General features: G+C 49.6%; 6 protein-coding genes across 6 annotated transcripts; 4 read left to right on the plus strand and 2 right to left on the minus strand.

Annotated features, from left to right (window-relative positions):
- Positions 1-1,649: 1,649 nt before the first annotated feature.
- FSUBG_6517 (serine threonine phosphatase PP1) lies at positions 1,650-2,856 on the plus strand (the record flags this gene model as incomplete). The annotated part of the gene is made up of 4 exons (XM_036684724.1): positions 1,650-1,829; positions 1,935-2,336; positions 2,407-2,706; positions 2,761-2,856. The coding sequence occupies 4 exons, from the start codon at positions 1,650-1,652 to the stop codon at positions 2,854-2,856; spliced, it is 978 nt and encodes a 325-aa protein (XP_036537952.1).
- A 1,095-nt stretch (positions 2,857-3,951) lies between these two features.
- On the minus strand, positions 3,952-4,415 carry FSUBG_6518 (uncharacterized protein; the record flags this gene model as incomplete). Its single annotated transcript, XM_036684725.1, has 2 exons — positions 3,952-4,260; positions 4,326-4,415. 2 exons carry the CDS (start codon positions 4,413-4,415, stop codon positions 3,952-3,954), a joined length of 399 nt encoding a protein of 132 aa, XP_036537953.1.
- A 1,595-nt stretch (positions 4,416-6,010) lies between these two features.
- On the minus strand, positions 6,011-6,347 carry FSUBG_6519 (guanine nucleotide-binding subunit gamma; the record flags this gene model as incomplete). Its single annotated transcript, XM_036684726.1, has 2 exons — positions 6,011-6,131; positions 6,187-6,347. 2 exons carry the CDS (start codon positions 6,345-6,347, stop codon positions 6,011-6,013), a joined length of 282 nt encoding a protein of 93 aa, XP_036537954.1.
- Positions 6,348-10,324: 3,977 nt separating this feature from the next.
- Positions 10,325-13,678, plus strand: FSUBG_6520 (translation initiation factor 3 subunit A; the record flags this gene model as incomplete). The annotated part of the gene is made up of 3 exons (XM_036684728.1): positions 10,325-10,327; positions 10,449-10,712; positions 10,775-13,678. The coding sequence occupies 3 exons, from the start codon at positions 10,325-10,327 to the stop codon at positions 13,676-13,678; spliced, it is 3,171 nt and encodes a 1,056-aa protein (XP_036537955.1).
- Positions 13,679-16,463: 2,785 nt separating this feature from the next.
- FSUBG_6521 (beta-1 3 exoglucanase) lies at positions 16,464-18,470 on the plus strand (the record flags this gene model as incomplete). The annotated part of the gene is made up of 1 exon (XM_036684729.1): positions 16,464-18,470. The coding sequence occupies one exon, from the start codon at positions 16,464-16,466 to the stop codon at positions 18,468-18,470; it is 2,007 nt and encodes a 668-aa protein (XP_036537956.1).
- Positions 18,471-19,489: 1,019 nt separating this feature from the next.
- On the plus strand, positions 19,490-20,505 carry FSUBG_6522 (DFG10; the record flags this gene model as incomplete). The annotated part of the gene is made up of 3 exons (XM_036684730.1): positions 19,490-20,060; positions 20,114-20,168; positions 20,229-20,505. 3 exons carry the CDS (start codon positions 19,490-19,492, stop codon positions 20,503-20,505), a joined length of 903 nt encoding a protein of 300 aa, XP_036537957.1.
- Between the last annotated feature and the right edge of the window lies 1 nt (position 20,506).

A 20,506-nucleotide genomic window follows, 5' to 3' on the forward strand; every position in this document is an offset into this window, starting at 1 on the left:
TAGCGGCTTCCCACTAAAAATACAGCTGCCCTCAGCAGCCCCATCCCCGGAGTGCCACTGAGGGCCAGCTCCATCCATTCCAGGTTCACATCCGGGCCCTGAGGTGTACTAGCGTTTTTTCAGACCAGGGCAGGTACCGTTTAGTGTAGGCAGCCCAAAGCCCAAGCGTCCCGGTCGGGTCAGCTCTGTTTGGTCGTTGTGACGAGTCCACCTTCTCAGTGAGCGAGCGAGTGGTGAAAGCCCAGGAAAAATTGGAAACCCCCCCTTCCGTTCCCTCAGGTCAGAAGATAAACTTCAACCCTTCAACTCAACCCGACGACGACCGAGACGAAGACTTTATCCGTGTTAGCCACATCGCCAACACTCTGCGAACATATTACAAACCGCTCGTCTCCGTGAAGAGCTGCTTTGCTTGTTACTTGATCCGCCATTTCCTTTTGGCCCCAGACGACGACTGACGAACCACCGTGTTCTGTCCCTCAACTCCAAATTCCCTGATCGCGCCCGCTTTGGCTGCCCCAACAGACCAGACGACGATAACATAAATAAAAAAAAAAAAAAAAAAACGAAGAGAACATCGTTTCTCATATCTCAAAAGAAAATCATCAAAGTCGACGATACAGAGGCCCTTTGCTGCACTCTGCTTATATATCCTACAAAGGCGACGAAGCGTCACATATTTGTCGACGCAATATTTACTCTTGCTTGACCAGAAGACGAGGATAGCAAGAACTGGCTCGCGCTGACGGTGTTTTGTCTCCCCCTTCTGGCTTCTAGCATCTTGCTCGCCCCTCATTTTCTGACGCCCTGTACCTACCTGTCTCTTTCTGGTACAGCTATCAACATCCAAAGTCGGTGGCCCACTGCGGCAACCACGACGACGACTGTTTTCACCCCATATCCAACGTGATCTGATTGCTTCTTTTTTGCAATTCAATATCGAACGACGACACAATTTGCTATTGCCGATCCACTTGGTCTTCTGCGCTTTCGATCTCTCGAAACGCAAAATCCTCCAATCGCTCGCTCCATTAGAGACGTGATCCCTTCACGGGTAAGTTACCATTTGGCGTTGGTGCTGGTGTGCGCCCCATTCAATTCATTGCTCGCTCGCTCGCGCCGCGCCGTCTCGTCTCCCCTCTTGTTCCCCTCCCGTACCCATTTCGCGCTCACAGCCCTCTCTTCATGCTTGTTCGACTGCTTCCCCTCCAATTTTTCTAGACTCCTCTCGTTTCGTTGTTCCACCATCGCAACGCAACGCAACTCACCCGCAAAGCAAAGCAAAGCAAAGCAAAGCAATCTAACCCAAACCTGTCTTTTGCCTCATATTTATCCATCCATTCATCGTCAAATTTTCACACTCTTGTCGGTCGCGGCGTTTGCGAGTTTGGACACATTTTTCTTCGACTTGTCTCTTTTACCACGTCTCTCTCTTTTTTTTTATTGCCTTGCATCTTCTTGCTTTCCGGTTTCACCGGCTGACTCGGCCAGGTTTTGTGAAGTGTATCCATCTGGTATCATATTTCAGTCGACAAAGTTACCCCCGCAGTTGTTCTGATTAGCGATCTTGTCTGCCGCCTTCCTCCTCCCCCACGCGACCCTCCCTTAAATCTACTGCGGGCACCCTCTCGCCAACAAATTCTCTCAAAATGGCAGACCAACACGAGGTCGATCTCGACTCTATAATCGACAGGCTACTCGAGGTACGAGGTAGCCGACCTGGCAAGCAAGTTCAGCTACTTGAGGCCGAGATCCGTTATCTTTGCACCAAGGCTCGTGAGATCTTCATCTCCCAGCCCATCCTCCTCGAACTCGAGGCTCCAATTAAGGTATGTCATTGGCCATTAGCTTCGGTCTGAGAATTGGTGCTTGATATGGGCGCTTCTGCTCTGGGTCAAGAAAACCCCTTTGCTGACTTGCCCGTGCCCTAATAGATTTGCGGTGATATCCACGGACAGTACTACGATCTCCTTCGACTCTTCGAGTACGGTGGCTTCCCTCCCGAGGCCAACTACCTCTTCCTCGGTGACTACGTCGACCGAGGTAAGCAGTCTCTTGAGACCATTTGCTTGCTCCTTGCCTACAAGATCAAGTACCCCGAAAACTTCTTCATCCTCCGAGGTAACCACGAGTGCGCCTCTATCAACCGAATCTATGGCTTCTACGACGAGTGCAAGCGTCGCTACAATATCAAGCTTTGGAAGACCTTCACCGATTGCTTCAACTGCCTTCCTATCGCCGCTATCATCGACGAGAAGATTTTCACCATGCACGGTGGCCTCAGCCCTGACCTCAACTCTATGGAGCAAATTCGCCGTGTCATGCGACCTACTGATGTGAGTAGCCTGGACTGCGCGAGACGGAGGCGCAGATTGTTCCGAGTGAGAGATACTAACAGATCTCTAGATCCCTGACTGCGGTCTTCTTTGCGATCTCTTGTGGTCTGATCCAGATAAGGATATTACTGGCTGGAGCGAAAACGACCGTGGTGTCTCATTCACATTCGGCCCCGATGTTGTCTCGCGCTTCCTGCAGAAACATGATATGGATCTAATCTGCCGAGCTCATCAGGTTGTTGAGGATGGCTACGAATTCTTCTCTAAGCGCCAGCTGGTTACGCTATTCAGTGCGCCCAACTACTGTGGTGAATTTGACAATGCCGGTGCTATGATGAGTGTCGACGAGAGCTTGCTGTGTTCTTTCCAGGTGAGATTTGACAATGCTTACTATGTTACAAACATACTGATTATATTTTTCTAGATCTTGAAACCCGCTGAAAAGAAGCAAAAGTATGTTCCAACCACTCTTGACAGCAGTAGCACGCCAGTCAACTCCCCTCGCAAGAAGAAGATTTGAAGAATTTATACCAACAATGTGCTTTCAACAGGTTCGGCCGACGTTAAACGATCATCTCACCTCCTCGACTAAGGCGAAAGTCAACCGCGACGAAGAACAAACGACTCGACTCGGGACTTGTCTCGATCGAAGCGCACCCCCAAATCTCCGCCGTCTCGCAGCTAGCCTTGCCACCGTTGGTGGCAGGGAATGTTGGTCCACTGGGAGGGTGACGGAACTTAAGAGGCGCCGGACGCGACACTGACTTTTGCGAAACCCGAATCGTCTCTAATGCCTATATGCGAACTTGATAACGACAAACGGCTGTTTCTTAGCTCCACACACAGATAAAACATTGACAAAACTGTTTTTTTGAGTTGCACACGCACACATACAGTTCTCGGATTCCATGCACACATGATCCACGGGACAGACGATCTTGCTATGTCTGCTCCGCGTAGGCTGGCCCGTGGACATACGCAGTTCGAGAGGCTGGTATTCTCACTTGATTTCTTGTGATGACAAGGATAAGATACTCTATCCACTGCTAATTTGTATGGCTGGGAGCGTTTTCTTTTATGGTCATGTTGTATTTCATGGACGAGCTCGTGTGGTCTTATTCGTTGCTCAAAAGCGACCTCTGTATATGTTTTGTGCTTTTAGATGGGTTTAGGGAGAGTGGACAGTAGGGTGAAGCGTTGCTTGATTTTGGTAAGGGATAGCGAAGGTAGTGCAAGAGGAGAGGAATAATTTGCTAGAGCGAACACTAATTGCTGTACGAATTGTGACGAAGGAAGATCTTGCCGTAGTATCTTTGCATCAGTAATCAACCTAAGGTGGTTCATAGTACTCTTAACTCGACCAACGTCAAAAGTGAGGATGAGTACGGAGTGGCTGTGATGAAATTACGAGAATACTCCTCTCCTCACGCAATGACCACATAAGCGTATAAGTTTAATTGTACCCATTTACACCTATATGAGGGAGGATTCTACTTGGACAGCAAGCGGCGCTATCATTATGAACACCGCACGTGAAGGCATTGATTAAACCTGCCATAGGCTACCTACTACTTAGGTAGGTAGCCAGGTCATGACCGCAGATGCGTGAGAAACGCTACTGACACTCCTCGCATTTCTCCTTCTCAATTGGCTTGTCTTTCGCTGTATCCTCCTTCTTCCCGTGATCCCTATCGACATGGCCTAGATCTCTTCCTGGTTCAATGACATCCCTCACCCTCCTCTTGAGCTCCTTCGTCTCAGGAAAGCCCCCATCTTCCCGTCGATCCCAGAGGGTCTTTGTAGAAGCAATGTCTGCACCAGTGGCTTGATGCGTGATGGTCACGATGAAAGTCCCGCCTGTAGAAGGCTGAAGAGCCACCTCCCCGAGGCCTGTTGAGAACGTGGAGAGGAGTTCTTGAGCATACTGAGTGAGGGGTGTGAGCTTCTCGTCACATGCTAGCTAGCAGGCTGTGAAGTCGGTCAACTTACATAGGCAGCTCGTAACATCCATTTACACTGCGTGCAAAACTGGATAGAAACGCGGGGAAGAGGCGTTTGCGTCGACGCTTGGCTTGTCATGTTATCTTTCTTTCGCTGTCTCTCAGTTGATGGTTTTGCTATGCTATGTCATGCAGTCGTTTCCGGGAACGTCGTGGTCTATTCTTGGCTTGGCCGGGCTGGACTTTTGAGTTTATAAAACCTGGGGCGTTGAGGGTTCCGAGCTTGAGTTGGGCAACTAATAATAAATCTTTCCAGCAAGGTGACCTTCTCGTTGAGGTCTTAAGGGAACAATTGAGGCAGTAGAAGTACGGGAATCTTGTCCTAATGGCTTGAGATGCCTAAGATCGATTAATAATTGGCAGTGTAGACTACTATACTCTATGAGGGGATATTGTTTGCCCCTCCAGCTACATCTAATGTGAATGCCCAGCCATATCAGTCTGCAAGCCCCGCGGTCGAGAACGCCTCAATTCGACCCAGGTGATCCACTTTGTGATTTCTGCTTTAGTAGGTAAGGTAGGTAGGTACATCAGGTACTCCCATGATGTACTGTGTAGTACGTAGAGCGGGACATGCTGAGGAAGAGAGTTGATTCTGCTTAAAGACCTTGACATAAGATATGACAGATCGCTGATACAGGCTAGAAGCGCAAGTGGCAGTACTCGTTATGGCGTTAGCCAAAGTGAGTGTAATGATGTTCAAGATCTGCTCCAGGTCGGGACGTTATGGAATACTTGTAAAATCCGAAGTATCTGTGACAAGGAAGAATTGCCCGGGTCGGGTCGGATGGGCGCAAGGCTGAGTCCTTGAAACTTCAGAGTCTGCACCACCTTATGTGAAATAATGATTTATCCTCGGGACAGACATGATTAAGTGAAAGACATCAATTATAAAACCGAGTACAAACACCATTGAGATTCATCTCTCAAGGCCTCAAGATCAACAGGGGCAAGGATTGAAGTCGTCAAATCATAGATAAAAAAGTATATTTGCCTGGGGAACGTACACGACATTGGATTGAAATGACACCAAGATGATAACAGAAAAATGATAATAAAAAAGGAATTATTACATTCGCGCAAGAGCCCGATCCATAAACCGTTTCCTAAGACCCATAGTCAGACCCGGACTCGTCGTAGTGGTGCTTCAACCTCTCCCCTATCGTTGGTCTCACAGCAACATCCATGTCTCTTCCAGCAGGAAGAAAGACAAACGTGCGGAGACAGAAATATTAAATCGTTGTAGTCCAGTCCAGCCTCCTCATCAACTATGGCTCCATTGCTCTCGCTGTTGGCTTTTATGACCCGCTCAAATAGTATGGTATCTTGGGTATCTTGATCTGGGTCCATCTGGTACAGCTGGATCTTGTATATGGGCTTTCTCCCTGTTTCTCGCGCTTCGCGTAGCTTCGTCAATAGGGCAAGTCATTCCTGGTAGCTTCCCAAGTAGCCGTCGTGGTCGTGCTAGCAAGCGCTTCGGTATCCAGGGCCTAATTCGCCTCCATCGTCCGAGTATCCTATACTCAGTTCTCCTTGGTTTACTCCCCTTAAATGCGTCACAAACATATCAAAACCGACTGCGGCCCACCCCCTAATCGCTGAATCATTGCCGACATTGCGTAATTGTTGATTTTGGTAACCAGTAATAAGGAAAAATTATTATCACGGGTGGCATTACATGACCACACAGCAGCCGCCAGATTGTTGCGGCGCATAAGGGTCTTCGCCCTTGGGAACCGCGCCCCAGACGGAGGGGACCATGTAGTCCCGAGTGCCATTGCAGTAGGCAATGATGCTAATACGATATTAGTTACTTACGCGTTGGGGTGGAATCAACATGATCGACTGACCTCTTTGATGCTGTGCTGACGGGAATACGCTCTCGCTCAAGATCCTCGCGCAGACGATTGTTGAGCTCAGTCAGCCGTCGGAGCTTGAGATCGGCCATTGACTGCTTGTTTTTCTTGATTTGCGAAGGATCGCCAACATCACGAGAAGTGTACTGAGGCATCTTGGAACGGGGTGCCGAGGTGGGCGAGTGAGAGCGGTTTTGGAGGGAGAGTCACGGCGACGAGACGCGCGAGTAGGTTGACAACTGTTAATCTTCAACATTAGCACCGTGCTGGAGTGACATCGTCAAGTTCGAAGTGCAATCGAGGCATCGCGAGATGGGCGGAAGACGGATCAGGGAAGGTCGGCGAATCGCGTCAATCGAGTTTGTCTCGGGCAAATGTCATCGCAATCGGAACAAATGAATCCAAGGGAGCATCGTCCATCATTTGGTGATTCTGTTCATGCCCTTTTCCATGTTGCAGCAACTATGTGCAATTGTCGCTTACCCCTGGCTGATGGCGACGATGATTTAATCACTAATAGGGTATAACTTACAGAGCGTCGGACTCGAGTCAATAAATGACAGTCGGAGCTTGCGAAGCGATCAAGTACGCAGACAAGAATGAGAGAATCGACGGTCGGGAGGGTATTCGGAAGGTGATGATGGTTGGAACAGGTGGGTGAAGGAGAAGAAAAAAGGGTCCGTCGTGAGAGACCAGGGAAAGTGGAAGTGCGAGTGCAAGTGCAAGTGGAAAGGAAGGTAAGGTTTGGTGAAGTTGGTGGCAGAGAGCAGACCAAAGCAGAGCAGGAGCGAGAATGTGATGGGAAGGACCTGGCCTGGCTTCCATGGCCTGGGGGCATGGTAGGGGGGGAAACTGCACTGTAGTGGAAACCTTCGAGCTAGGTAGGTAGGTACGACCGTACAGCCTACCTAACCCAAAGCCAGCAGCAGGTCCAAGTTGCAGGAAGCACCAGCACCAGCATTAGGACAAGTTGGGTTTAGATGGCATACTGGAGCCACTTTTCCGCGAAAATGAACCACTGAGTGCTCGATAACTCTTTGCGCGTCTGGGGACATCCTTAGGCGGATTTGCTTGGTGGCTCGTGCACTTGAAGCTGTGGCTCTTCCTTCTGTTCCTGTGCTGCGGGAGCCCTGGCATTGAAATTGGGGGGTAGGGGGGAGCTGCTGGGGACCCCCGTTGAGGGACCTTAGACCTTGCTAGGGGCTGATGTGATGATCAAAGGTATAAGGGGACGAGACATTATCTTCAGGACGTTGGATGGAGCCAATTGATTCAGAAAGGAACATGCCAGCAGCTGGTTTCTACGGAGTACAGTATCAAAATTTCAGGTTGACAGCTTCAAGTTCGGACCTTCCCAACAATCCGTAGAAAACAGCGAGTTCAACCTAGCCCGGCCCAGCCCCGGATCTGCCTGATGTGTTATGCTCATAGCTAACGAGTTAATTATGCTCCTCTTATTGCAGCAGACAAGCATCCATGGCAAAAAGGACTTTCAATTGAGCCATAGAACGCTTGTGGTTGGCTTTGGTGGGGCCTGCGGAACCGTATTTGGCCCCGAAGCCATCTTAGCTGCAAAGCTACAGGCACTTGATATTGCCTTTCAAATTATGAGGGGAGGAACCTGAATCAGCAACCCTCCAAGCCAAGAAGCAGAGCGAGTGAGGGAACCTCGTCAATCTCTTCGATTTTTGTTGATAGGGGAGGTTGAATGACATTGACCTCCAACCTTTTGCGTCAATACTACTAGTACCTAGTACCTACCTACCTACCTTGGGTACAAGACTTATCTACTAGGTCTTCGATGAGATCATCCAAAGCCACCAAAGACGGATTTTGTCAAACTTTGGTCAATCGGTAAAAGCGGGAAGATCTGCCACCAGAACGCGAGAGTTGAAAGCAATACGCCATTCATCTCAACAATGGGGCAGAGAGGATGCCATGTTGATCAAGTCCAAGCTCGAAAAGAACATATCCAGCAGGTACAGAAACATTGCCCGAGCTCGCTCGTTCGTCTCGTCTCGGCTGCTCGCAAGCTTATAGAACCGAATACCACTACAAAAGCTTGCAGCACCACGTAGTTAACGTTCACAGGTTTTGTAAGCCCCTTCCTAGACGCATCCCTACTGCATCTCTCTCAAGTTTCCGTAGGGTTCGAGACGCTCAGAGTCTCTGTTTCTGCTACTGTCGCTTCCCGCTCTCGGAACGCTGCAGTAGTGGCCTGCATACATAAAGGGGTTCCTTTCTGGGCTGAGAGAAACGTTTGATTCTCGAGTCCTTTACGAGTTATGGCCATCCAAGAAGTGGATAACAAGAGCAAGCTCATCAAACAGAAATGACAGGTTGCCTTCAGAAACAAACAATAGCGACACGTTAGTTTGTTTATTCATAATCTCTGTGTGTTATTAAATTATTATCCTTTATTATACTTATGGTCTACTACGGAGTAATGAAGCCGGGACTCTGCTAAGAGGAACCAACGAGGTCCACCAATGCTGCTAGTCGTGATGAGACCCGTCTTGGCGACACAGACTCGCTGCAAATAGTTTGGGTAACGGCGCAGTAGTCACGATACCTTGATTTCTCTCTGGGTTGCAGCCTCAAAAAGGGCTGTGTAGCCCTGTGCGAAGTTGTTTTCTGTTTCGAATTGTTGTGAATTGTTGCATTGAAGCTGGGGCTTACGATATCCTCGAATGCTCACCAGAGGGTGAAACAATTCTGCATCAAGATTGTACTTCGCCTTCCAGCCTCTACAGTTCTGGTATACATAGACAGGATTAATTGCCTTGACAAGTCCTCATCCAATCCCCTCCGGCTCTCTATTCCTCATGTCTACTACGGATAGCACCAACCAAGTTCCGCTTGTGGGCTGATAATTGCAAGTTGTGCAGCTCTCCTATTGACATGGTTCGAGCCTGGTGCGTCGGCATTTTTTCCCACACGATTCCCGGCTCAGGTACCTGCTTTTAGTACCCCTGACCAGATTGCCATCCCATTTGTTCGTTATGTGCATCCGTACTGTTTGATGACTTGCGAGATGTCAGAACTCGTGAAACGAATGATCAACGCTGTCCAGCTGGGACCAACTGACGCCATTCGCAATTATATACACGGATCGGGGTATTGTAATCTGTGACCGAAAAACGAGAATCTCAGCTTTGTGTAGGAACGATGTCCGTACATACCGTCGCTGCAAGCCGTTGGAGGAGGCCTGGGGATATTTTGCTCCTTTGCCCATTGTCTTGATCGGAGGAACTGTTCTCTTTTGATTTGCTCGTGAAATGAAATCACGAACACGAACCGAACCGAACCTTCTTATCAAGAAGCTTGAGCACAATCTATTACTTTAACCACTATGTTTAGACGTTTGGATGTCCAGTGTCAAATGCATTGGAGTCGCACTGGGATCTCCAGTTTGCAAAGGACACCAGACATGTCAGTTCTCGTTATCCTCTGGACGACCGGTCGCCCGACTGCTGCAATCAATCAAGTTGGACAGCAACATGGGTCTCGAAAGATGTCTCACCTATATCTCCATTATGCTCCAGAGTTTATCACTTTGAGGCGATAGTCTTCTTAAACTTGACAACTCGTAACAGGCAGGCTATCAGCTAGTACACCAATCTCTCTTTATTGTTACTGCGAAAACCCTTTGGTCGAGTTGAGTCGGCTGACTGTATAACAAGGCCAGCCCTCCAACCACTTGTCCTCAGAGTTAGACGGATCTCCAAGAAGTGATAGCTTATCGTGCCTTGCTTTAGAGAAGGCAAACAGAAATAACACCACACGCTCTTGTTCGACTCCAGCGATGAGTGTCATTCATAACTTACCTCGACCAGTTCAATTTCTGGCTTGACAACCAATAAGAGAAAGTATGTGGCTGACATCGTGCACGGCCACCGAATTTAGGTACCGCCACACCACAATCCTAACAGCTGATGTAAGCTGTGAGATAGCCCCTCCTAACCGTAGCGGCCACACACGAAAATCGAAAAATTCAACCTACGTCGTCGCAACACCATCACGAGTGCCGGTCGAATACCTCAGCGCACCTCCCCACCGGCTGATCGATCTCGGATCATCATAAATAAATCTCCTCTCTCAGTCAAGTCATATACAGAGGAGGTTGCCCAGCATGGTACGTGGAATACTTGCCTTCCTTTGTCCCGGTTGTCGTGAACTCGAGCCCTAGCTATTCGAACTCTACCCCTCCTCCACCCTAAATTCGCCTTTGATGTTGACTTGAAGTCTTTTGATAGCCTCCTCCGCCGCACCAAAAGCCCGAGAATGTTCTCAAAAGGGCTCACGAGCTCATCGGAGTAGGCCAGGCTCCCGCCGCCCTGACTCTGCTCCATGAGCACATCACAAATAAGCGCTCCCGAAATGTCCCAATTATGTCGCTGGAGCCTGTGATGCTCCTCCTCGTCGAGCTTTCCGTCGAACAGAAGAAGGGCAAGCTTGCCAAGGACGCCCTTTACCAATACAAGAATATTTCTCAGAATACAAATATTGCTACCATCGAGGTGCGTATATCATAACAAAATCGATGCTGTTGGAATTTCCGATATTAATATGTACATCACAGCTGGTCCTTAAGAAGTTCATTGAGCTCGCGGTTGAGAAGGTTACTGCCGCACAGCAAAAGGCCGACGAAGTTCAGGAGAGCATTGACGCTACTGCCGGCACCTCCAACATCGACGATCTCGAGGCCACCGAGACCCCGGAGTCCATTCTCCTTGCTACCGTCTCCGGTGAGCAGTCCCGAGACCGTACCGACCGGGCTATCGTCACTCCTTGGCTCAAGTTCCTCTGGGAGGCCTACCGAACTGTCCTCGACATTCTCCGAAACAATGCTCGTCTCGAGATCCTTTACCAGAGCACCGCCACCCAGGCATTTGACTTTTGTCTGAAGTACACTCGCAAGACCGAGTTCCGTCGTCTCTGCGAGCTCCTCCGAAACCATGTGCAGACCGCTGCCAAGTACTCCTCTCAGATGCACGCCATCAATCTGAGCGACCCCGACACTCTCCAGCGACACCTTGAGACACGTTTCCAACAGCTCAATGTCGCTGTAGAGCTCGAGCTCTGGCAGGAGGCTTTCCGAAGTGTCGAGGATGTTCACACTCTTCTCAGCCTCAGCAAGCGACCTCCCAAGAATGTCATGATGGCCAACTACTACGAGAAGCTTACCCGAATTTTCCTTGTCGGCGAGAACTACCTCTTCCACGCTGCTGCTTGGTCGCGATACTACACACTTCTTCGCCAGTCCTCTGTCCTAGTTGCCACTGGCCAGGGCAAGAAGGCTGACAACCCCCCTGCCTCCGATGCTGAGCTTCAGAAGGCCGCCTCTTTCGTTGTACTCTCCGCCCTTGCCATCCCTGTCATCAGCACATCCCGATCTCGAGGTGCCATGGTTGACTTCGACGAGGCCAGAAAGAACAAGAACTCTCGCTTGACTCACCTCCTTGGAATGTCTCAAGCCCCTACTCGTGCCAGACTGTTCCGGGATGCTCTCTCAAAGTCCCTTCTTCAGCGCGCTCGCCCTGAGATTCGGGAGCTTTACGAGATCCTTGAGGTTGACTTCCATCCTCTATCCATTTGCCAAAAGATCTCTCCTATCCTGACCAAGATTGGCGCCGATTCTGAGATGGAGAAATACATTCTTCCCTTGCAGCAGGTCATCCTTACCCGTCTGTTCCAGCAGCTTTCCCAGGTCTACGAAACCGTCGATCTGTCTTTCGTCGAGAGCCTGGCTCAATTTCCCGAGCCCTACCAGGTCACTCGTGGAACTATTGAGAAATTCATCATGAATGGTAACAAGAAGGGTGATCTTTCTGTCCGTATGGCCCATGCCACAGGTGTTCTAAGCTTCGATAACGATGTCTTCTCATCCTCCAAGGCTAGCCACGGCGGGTCCTCTGCTGGTTCTGCAGAGTCTGAGACCGGTACCGTCCAGCGCCTTCAGAGCACTCCCTCTGAGATTGTCCGCTCCCAGCTTACCCGCCTCGCCAAGTCTCTCTTCACCACCTGCCATTACGTTGACCCTGGCTTCAATAAGGGGCGCATGGAGGCTCGTGAAGCTGCTCTCGCTCGCGCCAAGGCTGGTGCTGAAGAGGAGCATCTGGCTATTCTTTCACGAAAGGACCTTATCCAGAAGCGCAAGGAGGTTGCTTCTGAGATCCAAGCCAAGAAGGAGAAGGAGAACGCCCGCCAGAAGAGACTTCGTGAGCAAGCCCTTCAAGAAGCTGAGGATCTTCGTCTCGCCAATGAGCAAAAGGAGCGCGAGGCCAAGCGCCTCAAGGCTGAGCGCGACCGAGTTCGCAAGGAGGAACTCAAGAAGCAGATCGCCGATCTCAAAATTGGCGACAAGGCTATCGATATTGATCTGGAGGACCTCGACAACCTTGACAGCAACCGTCTACGCGCAATGAAGCTGGCTCAGCTCGAGCGTGAAAAGAACGATGTCAACGAGCGTCTCCGTATCACTGGCAAGCGTCTTGATCATCTTGAACGTGCTTTCCGTAAGGAGGAAGCCAAGAAACTACACGAGGACTATGCCAAGCAAATTGAGCAGGACCGCAAGATCTATGAGACTGTCAAGGCCCAAACCCTCAAGGATGCTGAGCAGAAACACAAGGAGAGTGTTGAACTCAAACACCGACTTAGTCGACTGGTGCCTCAGTACGAAGAGTTCCGTGACTCCCTGCATGAACGCCGTCGTGATGAGTTCGAGAAGCGCCGTCGCGACGCTGAGCGTGAGCTGGAGAAGCAGATCGCGCAGCGTAAGAAGGAGGTCCGAGACCGACGCCTTCGTGAGAAACGTGAGCACGAGGAGAAAGAGCGTGAGCTACGTGAGGCTGAAGAGCGCGCTGCTCGCGAGAAGGAGGAGCAGCGCATTCGGGATGAAGCTCGTAAGGAAGAGCTTGCCAAGCTCAAAGAGCAGCGGGAGAAGGAACGCCAAGAGATGCTGGAGAAGGCTGCCCTTCAACAGCGACGCGAAGAAGAGGCACTGGCTCGTCGCAAGGCGGAGAAAGCCCAAGGGGCTGGTGGCTTCTCTCGTGGACCAGAGCGCACAGATTCATCCGAGGGCCGAAGACCACCTGTCTTTGGTGCCGGCAAATGGCGAGAACGTGAGGCGGGTAACCGTGACGCTGGTGATGGTCCTCCTTCTCGAGCACCTCCTGCCGAGAGGTCTGATTCCAACGACCGACCTTCTGCCGGTGGTCCTCCCAAGCTCAATCTCACAGGTGGCAAGCCCAGCTGGCGAGAGCGTGAGGCTGCAAAGCAAGCCGCTGGTGGCGGAGCTGATGCTGGATCTTCCGCCCCTCCCCCTCGCTTCGCGCCTCGGGGTGGTGCACCACCTATGGACCGAAGCGGCTCTGGCCGTGCTGAGGAGGATCGAAAGCAGTCTCCCGCTCCTCCTGCGGAATCCCAGCCTGCTTCACGAACAGCTGGCAAGTGGGTTCCTCCTCACATGAGGAACAAATAAGAGATGCAGACAGTGGGGAGAGATCGCAGTCGGGCATGCATAGTTTGCGATTCAGGCGTTCAGGATTTGGTTTCTTGTTCTCCGTAGCATGGAAGGAAAAGTAGTAGTAGTATGAATCAATTCAAGACTAAGCGCATACGAGCACCATGTTACAACTGTTTTTTCAGAAGTCAAGCTCATTGGTTATCTAAGGGACAGGATAGATCATGAGGTAGACGAATGAGACTTGTTACAACTTTAACTAGCAATCAAGTGCCACAGCCTTTCTAGACCTGATGTTTATTAGTCTGCATTCCTCGTACTTGGACAAATTTGAACGATGGCCAAGGTGGCTGTCAAGTTTGAAAAGTTAACTAGCACAGCGGACGGCCTTCTGTCCTGCTCAGTGAGTCACTGTTTCGTCATATGGTATTCTGTCATTTAATGCCGGTTATTGCAGGCTTGTAAAGTCCGCTATGTACTATTCATGCTTTACTCACGAGTCAGTTGAGGGGGCTATCAATATATTGCCTGAGATGGGAGGATCAGGTTAGGCGACTAGGACTGGAAGGACTTACTTGCAGCAGAAACGTGACAGAGTATGCTTTTAAAGTCATGAAATTTCGTCGATCGGCGAGATTGAATATCCGCCCTATTCGAACGGATGACTGAGTCTCGAACTGAGTTTGGTTCCTGGATCGTCGGGATCGTTTAGTACATCCCAACGGTTGGTCCTCAAACTGTAATGCCAGATTCGAGACCAGTCTTCTCTAACAGGTCAGAAGTTTCACTGATGGAGACTTGTTTTGAACGCGATCAGCAAAGTTTATACGAGGTGAAGACGTTAGTGATGCTCTCATGAGGCGCCAGACTGTTTGCCAATGGAAGAAAGTCGAATGATCATCACGAGTAGTAGGTGTGATTGAACAAACTCAAGAACTCCGGCGGCGTTGGCTGCTAAGGTTAACCCTAACTTATTATCCAATCTCTTTGAGCACTCTTATTTGCATTTCTTAATGTTCTGGGTTCTGCGTTTGTCCCCCAGGTTGTTGGTTGAAGATACCTGTAGGTAAGGTAGTTTAAGGTGCCTTAGTCATGTCATTGACGATCACGTGCAAACGAACTAGTACCTGGAGCAACCAACTTCAACTTCACCATTGACGACAAGTTTTTCCGTACAATACCAGACAGACACCAAAGATTCCCCCCCCCCCCTTCTTTCTGCTTTTCCTGTAACTGGAAAAGTTATGGCATGTTCAGCCCTTTCGTGGCTGAACGACTAAACAAGATCGTTCCCTGAAGCTGCCAAACTAGAGTTGCTCGATATCCTTCAATCTTGGCCAAATCCGGCGATCAGAGAGGACGGCCAGACCGGACCTCAGCCATCTAGATTCTCACGGCATGGATCTTCTGGCAACAAAAAATGGATTAGGATTCAATTGTGGCTTTCCAGAGCAAAGGCTAGTAGCGGTGAAGAGGCCCATTGTGTGAGTATGATCGACCAACACAACACCAGCAAGTGCTGAATCCACATGGAGAGCCAGCTAGCCACAGGTATGCTAGGCCAGAGCCGCGATACCACTGTTGTGGTGTTTGTCCTCCATCGTGGATCCGATCGAAAAGCAAGGCTTTATTGGGCGATTTGGAATACGGCCTAGTTTAGATCCAGTTTTATCTGGTTTGGAGAATGGAGATCTCCTACAGGGACCTATTGGAATCTTCTCAAGATGTATTCACTTGGAGATTCCGGCAGGTCTCTTTTGCTCTTGCTTTCTTCATGTTAGACTCTACATGTTCTGTCACTCAAGATTGACATTTCCCGAGTTTATGGCAATTTGGGATCTGTATCAACATCATCATGGTCACAGGTGCATGAGTAGGTCATGCCTCGGCCTCGCTTCGTTACTGAATCTTTGACTAGGACCTAGGACATCTATTGTACCTGCATCAGAAGCTGCAGGAACAGGCGGGAGAGCTACAGGCCCCTAAACGCCTCCAAATCCATTCCGAGAGCCGACCGCCATCGGTCACGTCTGGGCCCTTGCCGTCCCCACGTGTACAGTATCAAGATTCACCTCTGAAAGCCTGTTACGCTCTAGTGACTGTCGCAAAATCGGCTTTCTACGCCTCTTCGTCTCTCACTCTACCAACTAGACTTAAAAGACCGATCCACTAGAAGGAACTCAACTCGCCCACTTCTCGATCTACGCCCGAATTAGCAATAGAGGAACTTACCCGGTTGAGCTGTTTTGGATAGTCTCGTCCTTAGCAGAACTGGCCGATTGATACTACCTTTGAATTTGGCGTGTGTTGGGCGCTTAGTGGCGTCTGTCTACGACTCCTGCTTCGGGAAGGGTTGTTCTGGTTGTGCCACGAGCTCATCGGTGTCCACTGGCGTCTTCTGCACTATGATGTTATTTAGTAGATTTGTGGCATTGTGGATGGGCACGGGGCTTCCGGTTCCTGAGTCCATGGCTGACATGGCTGAGTTCGTTAAGCTGGTCGAGAGGCGAGGAGATTTGCCTTGGTAGTCATGGAACAATCGCAAAGGATAAATATCCTCGAAGCCCCCGTTCCATAGCCAGTCTCTTCTCATCATCCAACAGCAGCTTCTGAAGCCATCAGCCTACTCTCACACTCTCTTCTTCGGATCACATTCTTTCTTTCATTTGCCCTGGGGCACCACTCTCTTTAAACATCAAGACTGCTTGCAACGTCACTGAGGTACCGGATACCCGATCTCACTTACAACAACCTCGACAGCTATTTGCAACTATCTATCCTCTCATTTGATAACAACAAAATCATGTTCTCTCTTAGAACCATTGTCGCTGGTGCGACTATCGCCTTGGCTGGCATGGCCCAGGCCACCCACATTGACTACCCACCTTGTCTTGACCCTTTTCAGCCCTATGTTTCATCTGGATGTTACATGGATGGTGTTGAGGGCCATATGGGTGGTGCGCTCATCTACCGCTCCGGCCAGAACCAGTACAACATGACTGTCGAGAAGTGTGTTGCCGAGTGTAAGGGTAACGGCTTCCGGTATGCTGGTCTCAAGTACTATGGTGTCTGTTACTGCGGTTCCACCGTTGGTGGCATTCAGCTTCCTGACAGCCAGTGCAACTATCCCTGCACCGGTGATCAAACCGAAACTTGCGGTAGTGACAATGCCTTCTCCATCTGGCAGGATCCCACTTTCAAGCTCACCAACCTTGGAGGAGTTGTTACTCAGCTCCAAGGAACTGTCCAGTCTATCGCCGGCTATAAGCCCAACGGTTGCTACACTGACAACTCCTCCAAGGGCCGAGCTCTGACATGGCCCATGGATATTGACGGTTCTCAGATGACCCCCACGACTTGCTTGAATGCCTGCGCTGACCAGGGCTTCCCTTTTGCTGGTCTTGAATATGGCGGTGAATGCTACTGCGGTAACGTCCTGGCTAACGACACAGTCAAGGCAGATGTTGGTGACTGCAACGTTCCTTGCAACGGTGACAAGACCCTGCTCTGTGGCGGACCTAGTCGTTTGAGTGTCTATGTTGCTGAGGATCTGCTTTCTCTTCAGCCATGTGGCTGGAAGGCCAGCAACTCTGCCTCTGTCTCGGCTTCCATTTCTCTCTGGTCATCTACCTCTACCACTTCCGCTGCTACCTCAAGTGTTGCTACTTCCAGCTCTTCAAGCACCATTCCTGTCGTTAGCTCCGGATCGATTGTCACCAGCTCTTCCACAACTTTAAGCACTTTGACCAGCACTGCTGGAAATGGGCAGTCTTCTACTACGGGTCAGCCTTCTGGTCCTTCTGGTCCTTCTTCCACTACCAGCAAACCTCCGGGTCCCTCCAACGCTTCTTCCACCAACGGTAATGGCCAGTCTACCACCAACAAGCCTTCCACTACAACCACTACGTCCTGCAGTACCACTACTGGTCCTGCTATGTGTACTTCGACCGTTGTCGTACCCAACACCTGCGAGTACAAGTGTGGTAACTGGTGTGCGCCGTCTGTCCCTGACTTCCAGGATCAAAACAGTTGCCAGACCGCCTACAACAACTGCGCCAAGAACATTGCTGCTTGCTTCCAGAACGCCGGCTGGCCCGGCGCTCTGAACTGCTTCGACTTCTCTAAGTGGTGTGATGGTGTTCAGGGCTACTGTGCTTCTTCTTGCTCCCGTGGTCGTAGCTGCAACAAGCTTGGCTGCATCAAGAACAACGCTCCCACTGGCGGAAACAGTGCCTCGACTACCACCAGCGTCTATCCCTGCGCCGTCACCAGCACTTCCACCACTTCTTCGGCTGCTGTCACCTCTTGTGCTCCTCAGCCCACCAACATTTGCCAGCAGCCCAGCTCCAACATCTGGGGCTACGGTCCCGGCAACCCTGTCGGTGGTATTGAGCTGCCTCTTGTTGCCTGTAATGACTTGAAGAGCGACTTCTCTCAGAATCCATTCAAGCTTTACACCAATACCAACTCCAATTCTTGCTCTTCTTATCGCCGCAACCAGCAGTCCAGTGCTTGTGCCGACGCCTGCAAGGCTCAGTACAACTCTTGTGTCGGTACCTATGTCCAGAGCTGCAAGAAGCTTAACACTCGCAGTGATAACAGCAACTACTTCGACAAGCGATCTCACTCCCACTTCCACAAGCGCGCCCTCGAGAAGTCTGGTATTGAGCCTCGCTTCTTCAACCTATTCGGTAACGACCAGTGGCAGAGCGCTCAGAATAAGTGCTCCATCCAGTATGCTGACTGTCTCTGGGAGAACGCCAATGTGAATTTCAGCAGCCGCTGCCAGAACTTCGGCACTGGTCTATAAGGGATGTTCGCTCAGTGATCTGGAGTTTCGGAGATTGGTGGTCAAAAGCGGTGGCGGTGTTTGGGTTCGAGCATGAGACGGGAGATCTGGTTTGTACTTTGCCATTTGGTGTTAGCTACTGTTTCCACATACACTCGTTTGGTTGTCGTTTTATTGATTAGACTATCGTTCGCTAAACAGAAGCTGTTTTGTTTTGATACGCCAACTTCTTATCTTTGCCTTGCTTTGTAAACTTCATCATAAATCTTAGCATGATTCTGTGTTTGTGTTCTCCGTCCTCATCATCATAAGCTTTGAGAAACTATCTATTTGAATCAAGAGAATACCTTTACAATAACTTGCTGGAGTGGATAAGTATCTCTTGGATATAAGGTAAGTTAGGATATCATGAGTAACTCATAGCATTGTTTAAATTACAAAATGATATCCGATGTACCGTTTTTAACAATACAATATAGATATCTGCCCAAACATGTGAAGCAATTTTCGTCTCTCTAGGGTAATTATCACAATTTCTGAGAGCCGCTCATCTTTGGTATCATATTAGATTGACGGAAACTGCACCATTGAAAACAAATAGGTTGCTCTATATGGCCTCAGAAACAAAAAGTACCTCTCGGTTGAACTGTGTTTTCATCCCGTGTCGACATAATCAACACGAGAACCAGGCAAGTGTTTAGTCTCAGCCATGAAATCAAAGACTAGAACAAAATATAAACAGGGAACAAATCAACCATTGATATATTCCTTCAGAATATGGCTTCATCCCACAACTTATGATATACAGTAACATAGCAATAATGAGAAGTATCTTTCTCAAGGTACCTGAGGTCTATTCAACGTAAGATATATATATACAGTGTGTAAAGTATATATAAGAGCGACATTGGCACTGTACAAAACACGCGTCAGGTAAAGGTACAAACTTAAGGTACAAGCCAACAAACGTGTTTTTGAAGAACCTCACCTTGTCCATACAACACAAAAACATCAGCGACCTGAAACTACCACCAAAGGTAATGGAGGAGACTCTGAATAAAGTGGCAGATCTGTTGTCAACTTTATCTCCAGCTCAATGGTGCCAGAGTTTCTTCACACTTTCTGCTGCTCTCGTTTTAGCTCTACAGGTTCTCCCTCAAGATGTCCGTAGGGCTATGATGGACTATGGTCCTCGAAGACCTAAAGACGGTAAGTCCAAGAGCAAGAAAGAAGACGATGAGAAGCAAAGCTTCGCAGGCTTGAGATCATTCTTGAAAGACCTAACGGAATATGGACAAGTGCCTCACTCGTGGTTTATGCACTTCTACATCACTTCGGTATCTCTGTCAGGCTTCTGGGCTTGGCAATATTTGACGAGGGGATCGGTGTTGCGGAGTATTGCTACTTGGCAGGACAGGGCTGGCAGATCATCCATGAGCTTAGAGCAAATATATATCGCATGGCTGCTCATGGCGTTGCAGGGTTCAAGGCGGTTATATGAGAGTTTGTTTGTATTCAAACCAGGCTCGTCACCCATGTGGTTCATTCACTGGGCACTTGGTGTTGCTTTCTATGCTGTTATAAGCCTCGCTGTCTGGATCGAGGGTTCCAGTACGCTACAAACCTGCCAAAATTGATCACCGGAGACACTGACAAGTTCATAGGTGCAATTTTGTCATGTTGGGATTCTCCTAACCAGTCCCTTAATATCCCACGGAGGTTGCTATCGGCTGTCCTATTCTATTCCGTTGCATACTTCAAACAAAACCAATGCCACAGACATCTGGCCAGCCTCAAGAAGTACACACTTCCAACAGAAGGGTGGTTCAAATACCTCGTCTGCCCCCACTATACTGCCGAGTGCATTCTGTATCTTGCAATTGCCTGGATCGCCGCGCCTCCAGGCGAGCTATTCAACAAGAGTATCCTGACTGCTGTGGCGTTTGTGGCCGTAAACCTGGGCGCTACGGCAAAGGGCACAAAAACGTGGTATGAGAACAAGTTCGGCTCAGACAAGGTAGCCGATCGATGGATCATGATCCCGCCTGTCTACTAGC

Source organism: Fusarium subglutinans, assembly GCF_013396075.1.
Source record: "Fusarium subglutinans strain NRRL 66333 chromosome Unknown NRRL66333_c0000068, whole genome shotgun sequence".
Lineage (NCBI taxonomy): Eukaryota > Fungi > Ascomycota > Sordariomycetes > Hypocreales > Nectriaceae > Fusarium > Fusarium subglutinans.